This window comes from Aethalodelphis obliquidens, unplaced genomic scaffold, assembly GCF_003676395.1.
Source record: "Aethalodelphis obliquidens isolate GAN/ISIS:26980383/991018 unplaced genomic scaffold, ASM367639v1 scaffold39, whole genome shotgun sequence".
Classification (NCBI taxonomy): Eukaryota; Metazoa; Chordata; class Mammalia; order Artiodactyla; family Delphinidae; genus Aethalodelphis; species Aethalodelphis obliquidens.
Genome location: NW_020837983.1, coordinates 15,185,616 through 15,201,091, shown reverse-complemented (window position 1 = coordinate 15,201,091; position 15,476 = coordinate 15,185,616). Strand labels below are relative to the sequence as shown.

The following is a 15,476-nucleotide window of genomic DNA, read 5'->3' as shown; positions in this document are numbered from 1 at the left end:
TCCAAGAACTGAAATCTTAAGGCGAACTTATAGCACGTGTATTTAGAACATCTTTGCAAGTTATATTTTAGCATATACATATATCTGCAACAGCATATAAGAAGAAATCAAGATACACAAGTGCTTTGGAAGCTATTTCTAAAATGCTTTTCTGTATTGTTTGTGACTATTTTCTTTAAAAGCTACTATACAGTGCAAACCATATATGCTACACAATAACTATACAATAACATTACAAATGACTTTAATATAAAGTTTTTAAATAAAAAATAACATAACCACAGCTATGAATACTGCTGGTAAAATAAATTAATTTTCTTTTAAAATGGCACCAATAATACACTTTACTAATGGACTGTAATGAAATTACACCTTAAGTCTTCAACTCAGCCATAATGAATTGTCTCCTGATTGCCCAGATGTAATTCAAACAGCTTTCTTTTTCTTTTTTTTTTTTTTCTTTTTTTTTTTTTTTCTGTACTGGGTAGAACAACATACTAAACACTGGTACCAAAGGTGAGTGATGTTTATTTATTTTGTGATTTCATTTGACATGTTCTGCTGCATGTGATGAGCAATAAAACTTCTTGTGAGTTATAAAGTTTGAGAGGTTGTTGAACTGGATGTCACACAGCCGGCAATATTTCCCACTGGTTGGAGCCTGGGTGGAGCCATTCACACCTTTAGCTATACTAGACAACTGGTCCTCTGTGGAGGGAATTCCTGGGGAGACGTTCTCGTTCGTGGCTAATGGGTTCTCCGAGATCCAGGAGGGAGATTTGCGGCTGTCTTCATGCTGAGGATTCTGGGCAATGTTCTCTTGCTGTGGGTTGGCGGCAGGGCGCTCGTCTTGCTTCAGTCCACCATTCACTATGACCATGCCTCGATTTTTGGGCAACAACGGCAGGGAATCTTTCTTCGGCACAGCGCACCCATTGGAAGAAGCCTGGCTTTTGGGAGATTCATTTTCCGCGTTTGTGCTTTGGTCCACGTCAGCATTATGGATGACAAGAGAACCAGAAATATAATCACTTGGCTTTATTCCATAATAAGGAGAGAGCTGGTCGGCTCCTTTTGCCTTCTTTATTGCTCCAGGGTACAGGCATTGTGGAAGAAACAAATGTTTGTTTTCTTCTTTTGTCGCAATGAGCTGAGCGGCTTCACTGAAGACTTTCAGGCCCTGCAGGGTTGCTAAGTGGGATGAAAATAAGTTTCCGTTGGGGGAAGGCTGCTTCAGATTCCCATTTTTCTCACATTTTATGATGCTTCTTTCATAGCTGACATCGGGGCTGCTTCGTTCGCTTTCTGGATTCGGAAACACTTTGCTGTCGAGCGGAGCCAGGTCATTACGCTGGTGTGCAGTGACCGGGCAGAAATTCTGCTTGTGGGCCAGGTAGTTTTCTACCTTGTTGAAACTGATCTTACACACAGTGCACTCGTGGTAGTCCAGCAGCCTTTTGGGAGATGCAGTCGTCCGCTCAGACTGGGATAAACACTTTTTGCTGAGATCTATGGGCACGTCCATCTCTAGGCAGGAAACACTGGAATGAGTAGTGTCACATTTGGAAACCGGAACACACTTGTTAATCGTGAGGGACGTTTCCAAGTGCTTTGAGACAATTCCTGGAAAGATATCACATCTTGGATGGTAGCACTCTCCCAGCCCTTCCGTGGGTTCTTGAGTGGAGGTACAAGGATTGCTGAGGTTGGCTACGTCGAGAAATCGCTGTTGGACTAGCGGAGGCCTTTGCTCCTGTTCAGGAAGACACATCTCATACATCTTCCTGCGCTTGCGGGTACGCATGGTTCTCTGCACGGCAGGCACTTTGTTGGAAGCTGACCTCTTGAGCGGAGGGTCGTGGCGCGTAGCACAGTAATACTGTTTGTGGACCATGTATGTTTCGTGCCGGCTGAAAGTAATGTTGCAAGCTTCACAGGTAGTCTTATTTGGGTCACTTTCCCCATCCACTAAGGGGACACTGGGATTTTTCACATCAACAGGTTTTCCATTAATTTTATCATCATTGCTGTTGGGGGTGGAGAGCTTCTTAGCTTGAATGGAAAAGTCCTTGTCGTGGCCCTTCCCATTTGGCCCAATTAAATCTAAAACAGTGGAAGAATTGATGCAGGGTGTTTGAAGAAGTGGATTCTCAGGATCAGCAGAATGAGCGGCTGGATTGAGAAGGTTTATAGAGGTTTGGCCAGTGTTGGGACTCACGGCCTCAGGCATCTTTTCTGAAACACCAGGGAACTCTGGGGACTTGGCCATCTGCTGCCATCGGCTGCTGCAGTAATGTTTTTTGTGCACTAGGTAATTATCCAAATTATTGAATGTTATGTTACACTCAAAACAGGTAGCCCCTTTGGGCATCAAGGGGCTGTAAATGACGGGAGGGTAGCTACTACTTCCGTGCCTCAGTCGCCGATGTACCAGTTCAGACATCTTGGCTAAGATCTCTGAAGCTTGAGGGACCATTGTGATATCTTGGGGAAAAGCAAACTGAGATAGAAAGGGTCCCACGGGGAAAGAAGGCCCAATATTAGGCTGAACTGGAGATGAGGCAAGTCTTGGACTAGAGGGCTCAGACTTTATTTTCGTGTAAGAAAAGCTTTGTTTATTTGTTGCAGACTGAATTTCGGGTCTCTGGTTAGTGAGAAAGAGCTGAGTCTTTTTCTCACACTTGTCCAGCTCCGTGTCAGAGCTCGCATCTTTAGTCTGCATGGCCTTTTGGCTCTGGGGGAGTTCACTTCTGGTCAGCAGGTCTGTGGCTGGCTGTAAGCTGTCTTCGGTTCCACTTGGAGAGTGTTCCATGTCACTTTCTCTGGGCAGTTTGCTGCCAGGGACATGGAGCTCCTGGTGCTGCAATAACTCCCTCTGAGTCTGGAAGCCGAAGTGGCAGTGATTGCATCGGAAGGCAGCTTGAGTGAGATGGGAGAACAGGTGTTGGTGAAAGTTGATCACAGAATCAGCAGTGTAGCTACAGACGGTGCATTTTAGACTAGCACCAGGGGGGAGGAATTCTTCCATTTTCACTCCTGGAGGAACATACAAAATCAGAATACTGAGAACCACACATATTGGTTTTCTAATGATATGAACCGTTACTAATGACCTCATGTGTCCAACACAGCAGAAACGAACTGAAATCTTTCGGAATCTTATTTGTGATAGTAACGTTTTTCTTGTGACGTCCTTCATCATAGATGATGATAATAACAGCCCTTTATGGTTTCCAAAGCACTTTCATGAATATTATTGCATTGTAGTGGGATAGGCATCATTGTTTCAATGTTACAGGTCGGGAAACACATGCAAGGAGGCTAAAGGAATTGATTATGGTAATAAAGCTATTCAGTGATGGATCCATGACTAAACTTCAGATTTTATAATTTCTAATCCAATAACCTTCTTACCACAGCACTATGCTCTACATTAGGAAGAAGCAGGCATTAGTTAGAGTTGATAGTGATAACCTATGTGCAAATCAAATAAATCTTAGTGCATTTAGTGTACCAGATTAGGTCTTTATTCAAAAGAATCCAAATAGAAACCATTTTCTAAAGTAATTAATAACCTACTAATTTATCTTTGGTACAAATTTAGAATTTTATTCATTGGTTTTGCTGAACATGGTTTATCTCTATCCAGGGCTGATATTGGTACCAGTACATTAATGTAGTCATTTAGGACCGACATCCATGCTGATTGGTCATGGCCTGTTTTTAGTCAGTTATTAAATATTTTGAATATCACCACTGACTGGTGGGTAAGCGTCAATGCAATATTGTGATTTACAAGGAATATGTATTTGGTCATTCTGATGAGTAAAATCTATTTCTCATATATATTTGGTCTTTATCCTTGGTTCCCAGCTCACAGCTTCTAAAACTCTTGGAGTTTCCTGTGATAAGAGTGATAAAGGTGGCTTTGTTATGTTACTGAGGTGACTTTTGGAAAGCCCTTAGGTAACCTAAGGATGGGTGGTTGTTAGGAGAAGCAATCTTGTGATTACAGGGGTTGGAACTTTCATTCTTCCCCTCCTCCACTTCTGGGAAGAGGGGCTAGAGATTAAGTTCAATTGCCAATGGCCAATAACTTAATCAATCCTGCCTATGTAATGAAGCCTCCATAAAACCCCGCAAAAAACAGAGTTCAGAGAGCATCTCAGTTGGTAAACATGTGGAGATCTGGGGAGAGTGGCAGGCTCTGAGAGCACTTGGAAGCACCTTGCCCGTTCCCCAAACCTAGCCCTATGCATCTCAGCCATCTGGCTGTTCCTGAGTTATATCCTTTTATAATAAACCAGTGTCTGGTGAACAAATGGGTTTTCTGAGTTCCGGGAGACACTCTAGCAAAGCAGTCAAACCAAGGGGGTGTCTTGGCGACCTCTGATTTATAGCCGACTGGTCAGAAGCACAAAAGACTAAAGTCTGCATTGGGGTGGCGGTGGGGGAGTCACTCTTGTAGGACTGACCCCTTAATCTGGGGAATTTAATGCTCTCCCTGCACAGTGTCAGAATTGAGTGGAGTTGCATTGCAAGACACTCAGTTGGTGTCTGAAGAATTACTTGGTCGGGGGGACCCCTTCCCCTATGAATTGGAATCAGGATCTGGATACTTTTACTTACTCAGGTCAACTCTTGTTCCCATTTGTTGGCATATGGTTACATCAGGCTTGGTTCCTCCTCTCTGCCCTCTAGACTTAAATGAGAATTGTCTTTTATATTTATAAGATGAAAATATGGCAGAGAGATAGAGATAAAAGGGAACTTCTTTTATTTGTCTCCTTTTCTCCTTGGCTAATCCAATACTCATTTTCCTGTTGAGCTGGGAAGATCCCTCTATTTTTGTTTTGCGCGTGACTTTACACTCACCATGTGAGACAACCAACCTGTTTCTGCTTCCCCTGCTTTATCACCTCATAAAGACAGCTCTTTGTAGGGAGAGGGAAGAGAATAAGTAGAAAGGAAACAGCTTATTTTTATAGGTGCAAAGACAAAAGCTTGCACTGTACTAGAGCACTGGAGGTTGGAGTTAGTTTTTTTAAACTGAGCACCTATTTCCATTTTTAATTATTCAACCCAAGCAAAAACAGCAAAGGAAGTCACCCGGAGGTGACTTACAAGTTTCATATTCTGAATAACTATGATTCCCAAACCTTGGTTTGCCCTATCCAAGAATGTTCAAAGAAATATCTAAAATTAATATAATTCTGTACATTTGATTCATTTCAGTTGTTTTTAAAATACAGGAATTAGAATACTATGTATGATACTGACAACAATTGGGCATACAATTCCAAAATAAATGGGAATAGTTGCCACCTTGCTCTCAAGAACAGGCTTAAAAAAAAAAAGAAAAAGAAACTTGTTTTTCAGCATAATTACTTTAGTTGAGAACAAACTAGAATGATTTAGCCTGTAAACTGAGCACTGTAAGTCGTTAGAAAATAATTCAGACCCAAGTCCTTTGAATAGAGTATACTTGTTCGGGACAAAAGATAATAACCAGCTGGTCCAGCAAGTTTAAGTTTGATTTTATAGATAGATAGAGATGTATGAATGTACGTATATATGTAGAGAAAGAAGAGGGTCTCCTGGAGTAGAAGAAGAAACAAGAGAGGCACTCACCACTGTGTGAGTTCATGTGCATTTCTAGAGCTCGGGCATTTGAAAAGCTCTTGGTGCACTGTGGGAAGGGGCACATACTGGAAATCTGAGGAGTGCTGTCTTCGTTTTCCTCTGACACTGGAGCGGTTTCTCTTTGTCTCCCACTGCAATAGTACATCAAATGGGCTTGCAGATTCCGCTCACTCCGATACCAGATGCCACAGGACTTGCAAGGGAATATATCCTCTGCAGGCAGAAACACAGGGACACGTTAGCTGCTGCCCACTTGGAGCCAACCATGGGTAAAGCAGCATTTGGTTCAGTTTTTCTCAGAGTCTGCTCCCAGGTTATGAATTAGGCAATCAGACAGGGGCTAGTGCAGTCTTGGGTGTTGTTCCACAGTACAGGACTATTTTTAAAGAAATGTTCCACTTAATGCAGTTTACCTTCCCACAGACTCTTTAGAAAGTGGTACTCTAGGAGAATCCCAACATAAAGCAAAAGAGATTAATCCTAAATTGTTTATATTGTATTTATAGTTTAGAAAAATAGGCATTTATAAATAGCAATGTGAATTGGTTTATCTGCTTGGTTAAAAGGTAAGGGATCTAATGGCTGAACTAAAGTTAGCTTTGATGCCAACTCCTGACATCATTGGTCCATTTAATAAATTAATCACAGAGTACCTCCTTAGTGCCAGATCTATGCTGAGTTGGGTGTAAAACAAAATGAGAGACCAAACAGCTGTTGTTAAGGAGCTTAGATCTCCTGGGGCTGGTTAACAAGTGGTTCGTTTGTTCGTTACATTAGAACGTGATGACCACACACAGTGATGGAGGTACTTGAAGAAGTCAGAGAAGGATTTAGAGGGAAGATGATGACATGCCTTAGCTGCCTTGTGAAGGATGAAATTAAGCTAGTCAGGTGGAGAAGAGGATTGTGTCCTCCTAATCAAGGGATCAGCTATGGGAGCCTGAGAGAGGGACTGGGTGGAGGCTGGGAGGCTATTCTGTAATCTCAGGCAAGGGGCTGGGAGAGATGAGGTTGTAGAAGTCAGGGACAGACTCCCAAAGGCCCTGTCAGCTTTTTTAAGTTTAGATTTCTATCTCAATGGTTATGGAGAATGACTGAATCATTTCAAGCAATAGACTGACAGAATCAGCTATGATATAATCCTAACAGTGGAGTTTTGAAGGTAGTGAATTTGGAAGGAAGACTTACGACTGGTAGGAGACAACCGCAGTAATCTAAGTGAAATATGACAGAATTGAAATTGTAGCTAATAGTCATGTACTATTTGTTAAGTCATGCTATATGTATGATATGTATTTCTCATGTATTCATTCATGGAAAATTTCTCTCTCTGTGTTTTCCCCTCATTCATTAATAGGTGAAGAATGTGAGGTTGAGTAACTTGCCATTATCATGCAACTGGGTGAACTGGGATTGGAAAACCCTGGTGTAAACACTCTTCCATAATGCCTCAATGAAAGGGGGACAGAGAGAAGAAAAGTTATACTGAGGAAGCAGAACTGACTGGAAGTGATGACCACTATTTTGCAATTAGATGTTAGAGCAGAAGGTAAGGTTTCTCCTCGGTGCCTAGACTTCTTGTTGGCATTTCTGTGTTAAGGGATGTTTTCATTCATCTCTACAGGGAATAGAAGACAGATGGGTGATGAATTCAGGCTGGGGCACATATGGAGTGACTAAATCTGACACTGTATTGTGCAAACTTGGCACTTTTGTAGTGCCTCTGATCAGAGGGATGGCAGATAACACTGTAAACTGGGATTAATCCAGGCACACTGGGGCATATGGTCACAGTAGATATGTGGGAGTGGATATTTCTGTGAGAAAGAGACAGGAACATTGCAAAGATGGCAAGAGAGGTCTGAAACTCGCCAGAAACAGCTGGACTTGTGATTTATAAACTGTTAATATATAGTGAGTTGGAACACATGATAGTGAAGGAGTTGGCTCAGGAGATCCTGTTGAAGGAGAGAAGGAGAAAAGTAAGGACCAAATTCTAGCGAATGAGAAGTAAGGACAGCAGGTACAATACAGAATTTTAAAATACAATTTAATTACAAAATTATATACTACTGCTGTTTATTATTTAGCCCCTCCCACCCAAGTTTTAGTTACATTTATACTTTTCAGAGGCCCAGTGTATAGAAAAGGGTTTATTTTTCAGGATGACTTTAATTGATTAACTAATTTAAGAATGAGAACAAAGCCTGTATGCATCTATGGTGATATATTTGGGATTAATAGTTATCTTGCTATAGAAAGCAAACAGAGTATTCCTTCAAATATAATTAGAATTAACATTCACACACTGGAGTGTCACAATAATATAAGAAACTCCTAGAATAGGTGGTAACAAAATCACTTTGCCTCAGTTTCAAGTTGGGTCCATGTTATTTCAAGTTCCTCACTATTCAAATCAAACTAAAGATTCAGTAAACAAAACAACTCCATTTACATTAAGGAAATTCAGAAATAGTAGCTTGGGTTGTGTACACTGAATCCACTGGTTGGATGCGGAGTAATTCCAGATACACCTGAGAAGTTCTTCATTCTAAAGGATGCTGTTACAGCAAGAACATAATTACTGCTGAATATATATGTAGGTATATATGTATACATATATAATACCAAGACATGATTGTAGTCTCTAGACTTCTGCATCATTCAAAGTCTCAGGGATTTTCAAGGACATTTTTGACTCAATGCAATGTTTCACTTGCCACTGGCTTGAGAATCTACTCTCCTCTTAAGATGTACTCACGTTTTCTCACAGAGCTAGAGAAAAGCAGAGCAGAGTCTAGAATTCTGATCTTGGGACTCCTAGATCACTGATTTTATGTCAAGGAAATACAAACTAAGTTCAATAGTCCTTTTAACAGACTATAATCACAAAGGTATATTTGCCAGGGCACATTTAAAAATTCTCCATATAAAGTATTCTAAGATTATACATATTTTTCTTTCTCTTCTCTTTATTTTTTTTTACATTAGCTGATGTCTTGATTCATCCAGCCTACATTTCCCCTTCATTGGTGTATCTAATCAAATTTGATTTTGTGTCCTTTTTCTTATTTTATGTTTTAACTCTATGGCTCTTAATACCAAAACTATTCTACCATAGGAGCAACAATGAAAGCTGTTGGACCTCTTATAGCTAAATCGTCTTGAATGTTGTTTAGTTTAGAATGTCAGATTTTTCTGTGTGACATTCAGGAATCCAACCTGAAATGAATGAATTTAAGTTATTCCTTTTATACTCCCATGAGAAGTGAACACACACACACACACACACACACACACACACACACACTTAAAATTGGAGAGAATATAAAATAAAATCATAACACTGGAGAAAAAAGTCTGTCCCTGGTTGCCTGTCAGTAGACATTATTTTTTTCTCTCCCATAAATACTCATCACCACTACAAAGCTATTGTACTGGGCTGTTGCACTCAGCACTTACTATTGACAATAGCTGTAGGCAAAATAGAAGCCATGGCAGCTTGCTGAGGGAGCAGCTGAATTGAGTCCAGCAGGCGCGCCGGGTACATCCCTTCTGTAAGAGTCATCTGACTGGCAGCTTGTAGCCTTGAGTCAAAATCCACCACAAAGGCAATTAGCTCTTCACCCTCAGAGATGGCCTTCGTAGTCGTGCACCAAAGCTGACCCCCTATTAAGAAGAAAAAAGAAAAAGAATTGACATAGAATGCTCTAGCCTGCTGTACATTGGATTGATGTCAATAGGACCTTCTCATGTTTTTCACATCAGTTTCTACTGGGGTGGAGTGTTTGATCAAGACAACGGCTGTCCTCCTCTTCCCTTTGTTAACCTAAAACAATAAAACTGCCAGTTACTTTACCAGCGACACAAGTTTAATAGCAAGGAGCTGCAACTCAGGACAGGCAGCTATGGTCAACCACATGAAAGTCTGGTGAAACAAAAGAGAGGAAACTCTTATAGAGAAGGGGAGGTTGGGTGGGGCCATTACAAACAAAAAGCTCATTGGAGGAAATTGAAAGTTCCAAATATAGTGGCTTTTCATTGGCTGAGTTGTTACATTCTTTCATTGGCTGAGCTGTTGTCAGACAAGGAGAAATGCTTTCTTCCTTCAGCTGAGAGGTATTAAGTAGTGTCACTCCCCGATGGAGATGCAAAGTCCATCTCTTCCTGTTGGGATCTACACTGAAGTCAAGTAGTACATGCCAGCTCCCCCTTCTGACTTCCCTACTCCATTTTAGTGCTGTTTCCCTTTATTAATTTTCGTACCTGCCTATGTGGAAAATTGTATTCCTTGCATCAGATGAACTGTTCAGTGACCAACAGTAGCAGAAGATTAATAACCAAGTATAGACATAATCTGTAGAGAGTTTTGTCAACTGTTTGCCTTCCAGCGCTTGACTTAATCATTAACCATGTTATTACATGTTATACTGCCTAAGAACAAGCATGGTAGGGATACAACCACAAAATTTATTTCAGGTGAGGCTTTGAAGTTACTCTTTACGTGCTCTTTCTGTACCTTATGGAAGTAAGAAGTTATTTCTTTTTCTCTCTCTTCCCCAGATACTGGGGAATGATATATGAATGAATGATACGTAAAACTACAAAGCAAGTAAACAAAGTTCCTAAAATTTAGAACATTAAAGTGAAATTCCAGTTAGCTTTACTCTCCTTATAAGTCTGTTGCCATTTATTTTGGGGGGGTGGGGGGGTGAGCACCGAATGATCTTTACTTATATAATATTTCTTATAATGCAGCTTCTTTATCTCCTTTTACCCTGATTGAACTTCCTGAAAAGGAGATATGCCAAAGAGCCTTTTCAGAAAGGCTTATTTAAATAAAGATTTGTTTAAATGAAAAGAACCCTCTCTTCAAACACTAAGATAGACTCTGGCTTGGGGCTTCAAATGATCACGTGTGGTGCATTAAAAAGAAAATTAACTATGCAAGTACATCTTCTAATGTATTGGAATGCGATAGTGAATGCTCATTTATTTAACATGTTTAGACAGGCAAAGCACTTATATTTTGTTATCTACACTCTCAGGCCTAGATATGTATCCTGTACAGTTATGCCTGAAGTAATATGGCATACTTGATATGTTATAAAGCTTTTTTTCCTCATTGTGTATATACTGCAAGGCTATATATTGTACTCATTAAGCAAGCAAAAATTGTACCCATTCTGATAAGTAATATTGCTCTGTTTATCTTTCAGCATAACTGCCTTTTCAACTGCACTTCATTTTTTTCCACCCTGAAAGAGATCATAGTTTTTAAACAATGTGTGGTAAAACGCTGGTGGAAAAGATAACAACAGCATATGATAGGGCAGAGTTGCCTAGAAGATTCAGGACACCGTTTTAGAGAAACCTCGGACAGTTCATTAAACCAGCTGATTAAATTTCAAAGGTAAGCAGACAAGACACCATCCACGACAGTACATGTTTGTGAAGAAATAAAGCTAAAATTACAGACCTCGAATTTATATGAAAGTTTCCAAGGAAAACACAAATATACTAAAAGACTAGAAAACGACCATTTTTCACTTTCACTTTAATATATCTGAAAGCATACAAGTTTCCCAAAGTTGAAAACAGATTCACCTTGGTTGGCATTGATGACTTCTTTACAAATATAGAAGCTAAGCGGCATCATCGTGGAATCTGATGAGCATTGAAAAGCGCTAAGTGGTGCTATTTCTGCTGGTGACGCTTCTTCCCCCTGGAAGGCTTCTGCATTTGGCTGTTCGGCCTTCTCTGATGTGCATACAGATCTAAACTACTTACAGCTGTAGACAAGGTAATCATTTGCACCTTATCTTTCCTCTGGGACAAGGTTTATTAAGTGAGTCTGTGTAATAGAGAGGTGGGGAGGGCAGAGGCAGGCACTGCAGTTCAGGTTTAGTTCCTCGCCTGGTTTTTTAAGAGTCACTGGATTTCAGTGTTGAACTGAATAACTTATATTACTGGTAATAGTTTTCCATTTTTTGATCAACTTACATTGTTGGTAAATCCAGCTACGGCTATGTTTTACAAAAGGAAAGTTTTGAATTCAGGTACCCTGGAGAAATCGATATTTTAGAGAAGGTAGCACTCGGCTAATCTTTATCACAGCAGTGAGCTCAACAGCAGGATGACTCCGAACACTTGGGCTCAGACTTTGAACCAAAAAGAGCCAATCAATAAATAAAATTCACAAAATATTAAGTGAAAATTAAAGCAAGTAAAACATGGGCTTCCGTGGTGGCGCAGTGGTTAAGAATCCGCCTGCCAGTGCAGGGGACGTGGGTTTGAGCCCTGGCCTGGGAAGATCCCACATGCCGTGGAGCAACTGAGCCCATGCGCTGCAACTACTGAGCCTGCGCTCTAGGGCCCACGAGCCACAACTACTGAAGCCCTCACTCCTAGAGCTCGTGCTCTGCAATGAGAAGCCCACACACCGCAATGAAGAGAAGCCCCTGCTCTCTGCAACTAGAGAAAGCCCGCGCGCAGCAACGAAGACCCAACACAGCCAAAAATAAATAAATTTATTTTTAAAAATAAATAAATAAAAAATAAAGTAAGCCAAAAATGATTTTTCTACATTATTAAGCAGCCTGGCAGTAGTAACACATATCTGTTTTCAGATGTTTCATATTTTATCTTTATCATTTTATCTCATTTTACGGTTTCGTCAGAGCATATCCTTTTAAAAGGCTGAATCAGACTGAAAATGTACTGTGCAGGTCTGATGAAAAAGTCAATTGTCTTAGGATTTAGTTTTTCAAGTCGTTCATTCATCAGCTATTCATTGGTGTGCCAGGCTGCGTGCTATGGTTTCATGCACAACTTCACAAACAACCTGAAAGCACACATATAAACAGACAGATTATAATACCACACGGTGGTCCCATCCCCCTACTAAAGAAATGTGAGAGGGGTGAGTAACTGAGACTTCTTGGGGGAGTCAGGCAAGCCATCCAATGGGACATTTTTATTGACTCAAGAAGAGTAGAAGTAAAGTAGCAGAAATATGTGTAGGGAGGACCTGGCAGGTACATCGTTACCGGCAGATACAGGAGCATGCGTGTGAGTGCAGGATTATGGAAGAGGCTGCCTGGCCCTCGGAGGCCAGCAAACCTGGAGCTTGGGGTCTGAGGGAGAAAGAGGTGGATTATGGGCAGTGGTGTGCCAGAGCCAGCCTGTTCCGGATCACAGGGCAGAATGTTCAGTTGTCAGGAATTCTGTGTGCTGGTTGATGTCACGTTGGTAACCTGAAATCAGCTATGGTGAGAGTTGTAGCATTTGCTGTCAGAAACTGTCAAGCAGTACAAATCAGGGCTTCTTCCCACAGAAAGTTTAGAGCAGGGGGAGAGTTTTGATGTAACATAAAAACAGTTGTGTCTGGCTCATGGTGGAGAGATGGTATATATATTTATTTGAGTGAATGAATGATCTGAGCTTCCCCCCCCGCCCCCACCAGAATATAGATCTCAGGGTCTTGAGGAGAGTAAACTGAAGGGGTAGGAAATGTTATCTCGAGGGCTATTAGGAGGCTGTTGTACCAGTTCAGTTGTGAGAAGTGTAAATTGTAGGGGAGAAAAGGGCCAGATTCAAGAGACATAGCTGACAGAGGACTGGGGTGATTTCCTGAGATGCATAAAAGTAACTCTTGAAAATGACACAGAGGTTTCTGGTTTGCAAAACCAGCTGACGGTAGTTCCATTAACAAGGCAGTAAAGCTGGTATATTACCAAGTGGTATTATACGGACAATAACAGATAATTAGTATTAATTAGGAATAATTTCTTTGGGTCCAATAGGCTAAGGGGTTTATGTATTTCATCTATTTTAATCCTATCAATCATTCTGTGAGGTGAGTGAGAGTTTCTTCATTTAAGAGTTGAGGAGATTGAATCTTGGAGAAGTTAGCTAACGTGCCCAAACCTATACACATAGCAGAATCACTGGCGGAATCATGATTTAGACTTCTGGCTGTCCAACTCCAAAGCCCAAATGTGCATGTGTGTTTTATGTATGTGTATGTATATGCATGGGAGTACTGAATTTGGCTTTGAGCATGTAGAGTCTGAGGTACCTGAGAGGCTTTTTGGTGGGCGTAACCAGGAGGCAGTTGGACCTTGGAGGAGAATAAGGCTGGAGAAAAAAAAAATATTTTGGAAGTCATCAACACATTCTAAATAGCTGCGGATGCTCTTTGCATGGATGTGGTAATGCAGGAAGACTACAGCATGAAAAGAGAAAGAACAAAGATTGAAACTCGGAGAATCTCAACATTTAAGATGTGGGTAGAGGAGATGCAATCATTTAAAGACGTAGGAAACATACACTTGGAAAGGTTAGAGGGGAACCAAGAGAATGGTGCCATAAAAGTCAAGGATTGGTTCTTGGAAACAGCTTGGCTGAGTTCTTTTGATGTGAATTTAGAGCATACAACTTGAGGGAGTCATTTATAGGGAGAGATATCCCAAGTATTATAACATAGTTTCAATTACTGATTCAAAAAAAATATTCTAAATGTGGCTGCTAGTGAGGATGTAATCCCATCTGGAGGAAGTACACCCGCCCCAGACTGCTGGGATGCAAATCTTGCCTCTGCCGCTTGCTAACTGTGTGACTTTGAACTTATCACCTAAGCATTCTATCAGTTTCCTCAGCCTTGAAAATGGGGATGGTGATAGTAGTATTGAACTCATGGTATTATCATGAGGATTAAATAAGCAAATATATGTGTGAAAGCTTCAGAACAGCACCTGCCATAGTAAGTGCTATATAACTGTGAACGATTATCCTTTTGGTTTGGTCTGGTTGGGGCTATTTTTCTCATTTCTCACTGCCCTGCTAAGTCGAAGAAAAGAAATCTCACCAGAAAGAAAACATAAACCTACAAATTCAATGAGCACATGTATCTGTGCTTCACTGGAGAGAGCTAACTCGTTTTGGAAAAATGATTAAGGCTGCATCATTTGTGGATTGCATACCGATCTTGACCAGTTAGAAACAGATAAGGTTTCTAGCAATCTACATGGGGCTGAGGAGACAGGAGAACCAATTTCTTACCCTACCATTTTTAGAGCTAGGGTAAACACAGCCAACTCTAATTTACAATTCAATGGAAGGTAGTAGTCTTCATCTTGATTAAGAAGCAATCTGAGTGCATGAAAATGATAAATCATGTTGATATTTAGTTTTTTTGGTGTCTTCACTGATTGACCTCACGTTCAATGGAAACAAATCACAGGGTATTACATTTGGCTTTAAAATGAGAGCACCACTATCAAAAAAAAAAAACAACAAACAAATCAAAACACAAACAACCCCCCCCAAACCAAAAACATGCAAAGAAAACAAACCCAAAAGCCCAAACAAACAAACAAAACCACGAGAAAACAAGGACTGGCAAGGATGTAGAGAAGTTAGAACCCTTGTGCACTGCTGGGGAGAGGATAAAATGGTAGTGTCACTGTGGAAAACAGCATGATGGTTCCTCAAAAAATTAAAAATAGAATTTACCTATGATCCAGCAATTCCACTTCTGGGTATATGCTCAAAAGAATTGAAAGCAGAGTCTCAAAGAGATATTTGCACACCCATGTTCAGGGCAGCATTATTAAAAACACCTAAAACATGGAAGCAACCCAGCTGTCCACTTAGAGAAGAATGGATAAGCAAAATGTGGTGCACACACACACACACTGGAATATATATATGTATATATATATATATATATACACACACACACACAATAGAATATATGTGTGTGTGTGTATATATGTGTGTGTGTATATATATATATATATATATATATATATATATATATATATATATAT

At 40.4% G+C, this 15,476-nt stretch overlaps 1 protein-coding gene across 1 annotated transcript in view; it reads right to left on the bottom strand.

Annotated features, from left to right (window-relative positions):
* Nucleotides 1-460: 460 nt before the first annotated feature.
* Nucleotides 461-15,476, bottom strand: part of ZFPM2 (zinc finger protein, FOG family member 2) — a 155,432-nt gene continuing 140,416 nt past the window's right edge. Inside the window, exons 2-4 of the mRNA XM_027131592.1 lie at nucleotides 9,106-9,312; nucleotides 5,632-5,856; nucleotides 461-3,036 (exon numbers count right to left, since the gene is read on the bottom strand). Of these exons, the coding sequence (XP_026987393.1) occupies nucleotides 545-3,036; nucleotides 5,632-5,856; nucleotides 9,106-9,312 (2,924 nt within the window). The 3' untranslated portion in view covers nucleotides 461-544. The remainder of the gene's footprint in view (nucleotides 3,037-5,631; nucleotides 5,857-9,105; nucleotides 9,313-15,476) is intronic.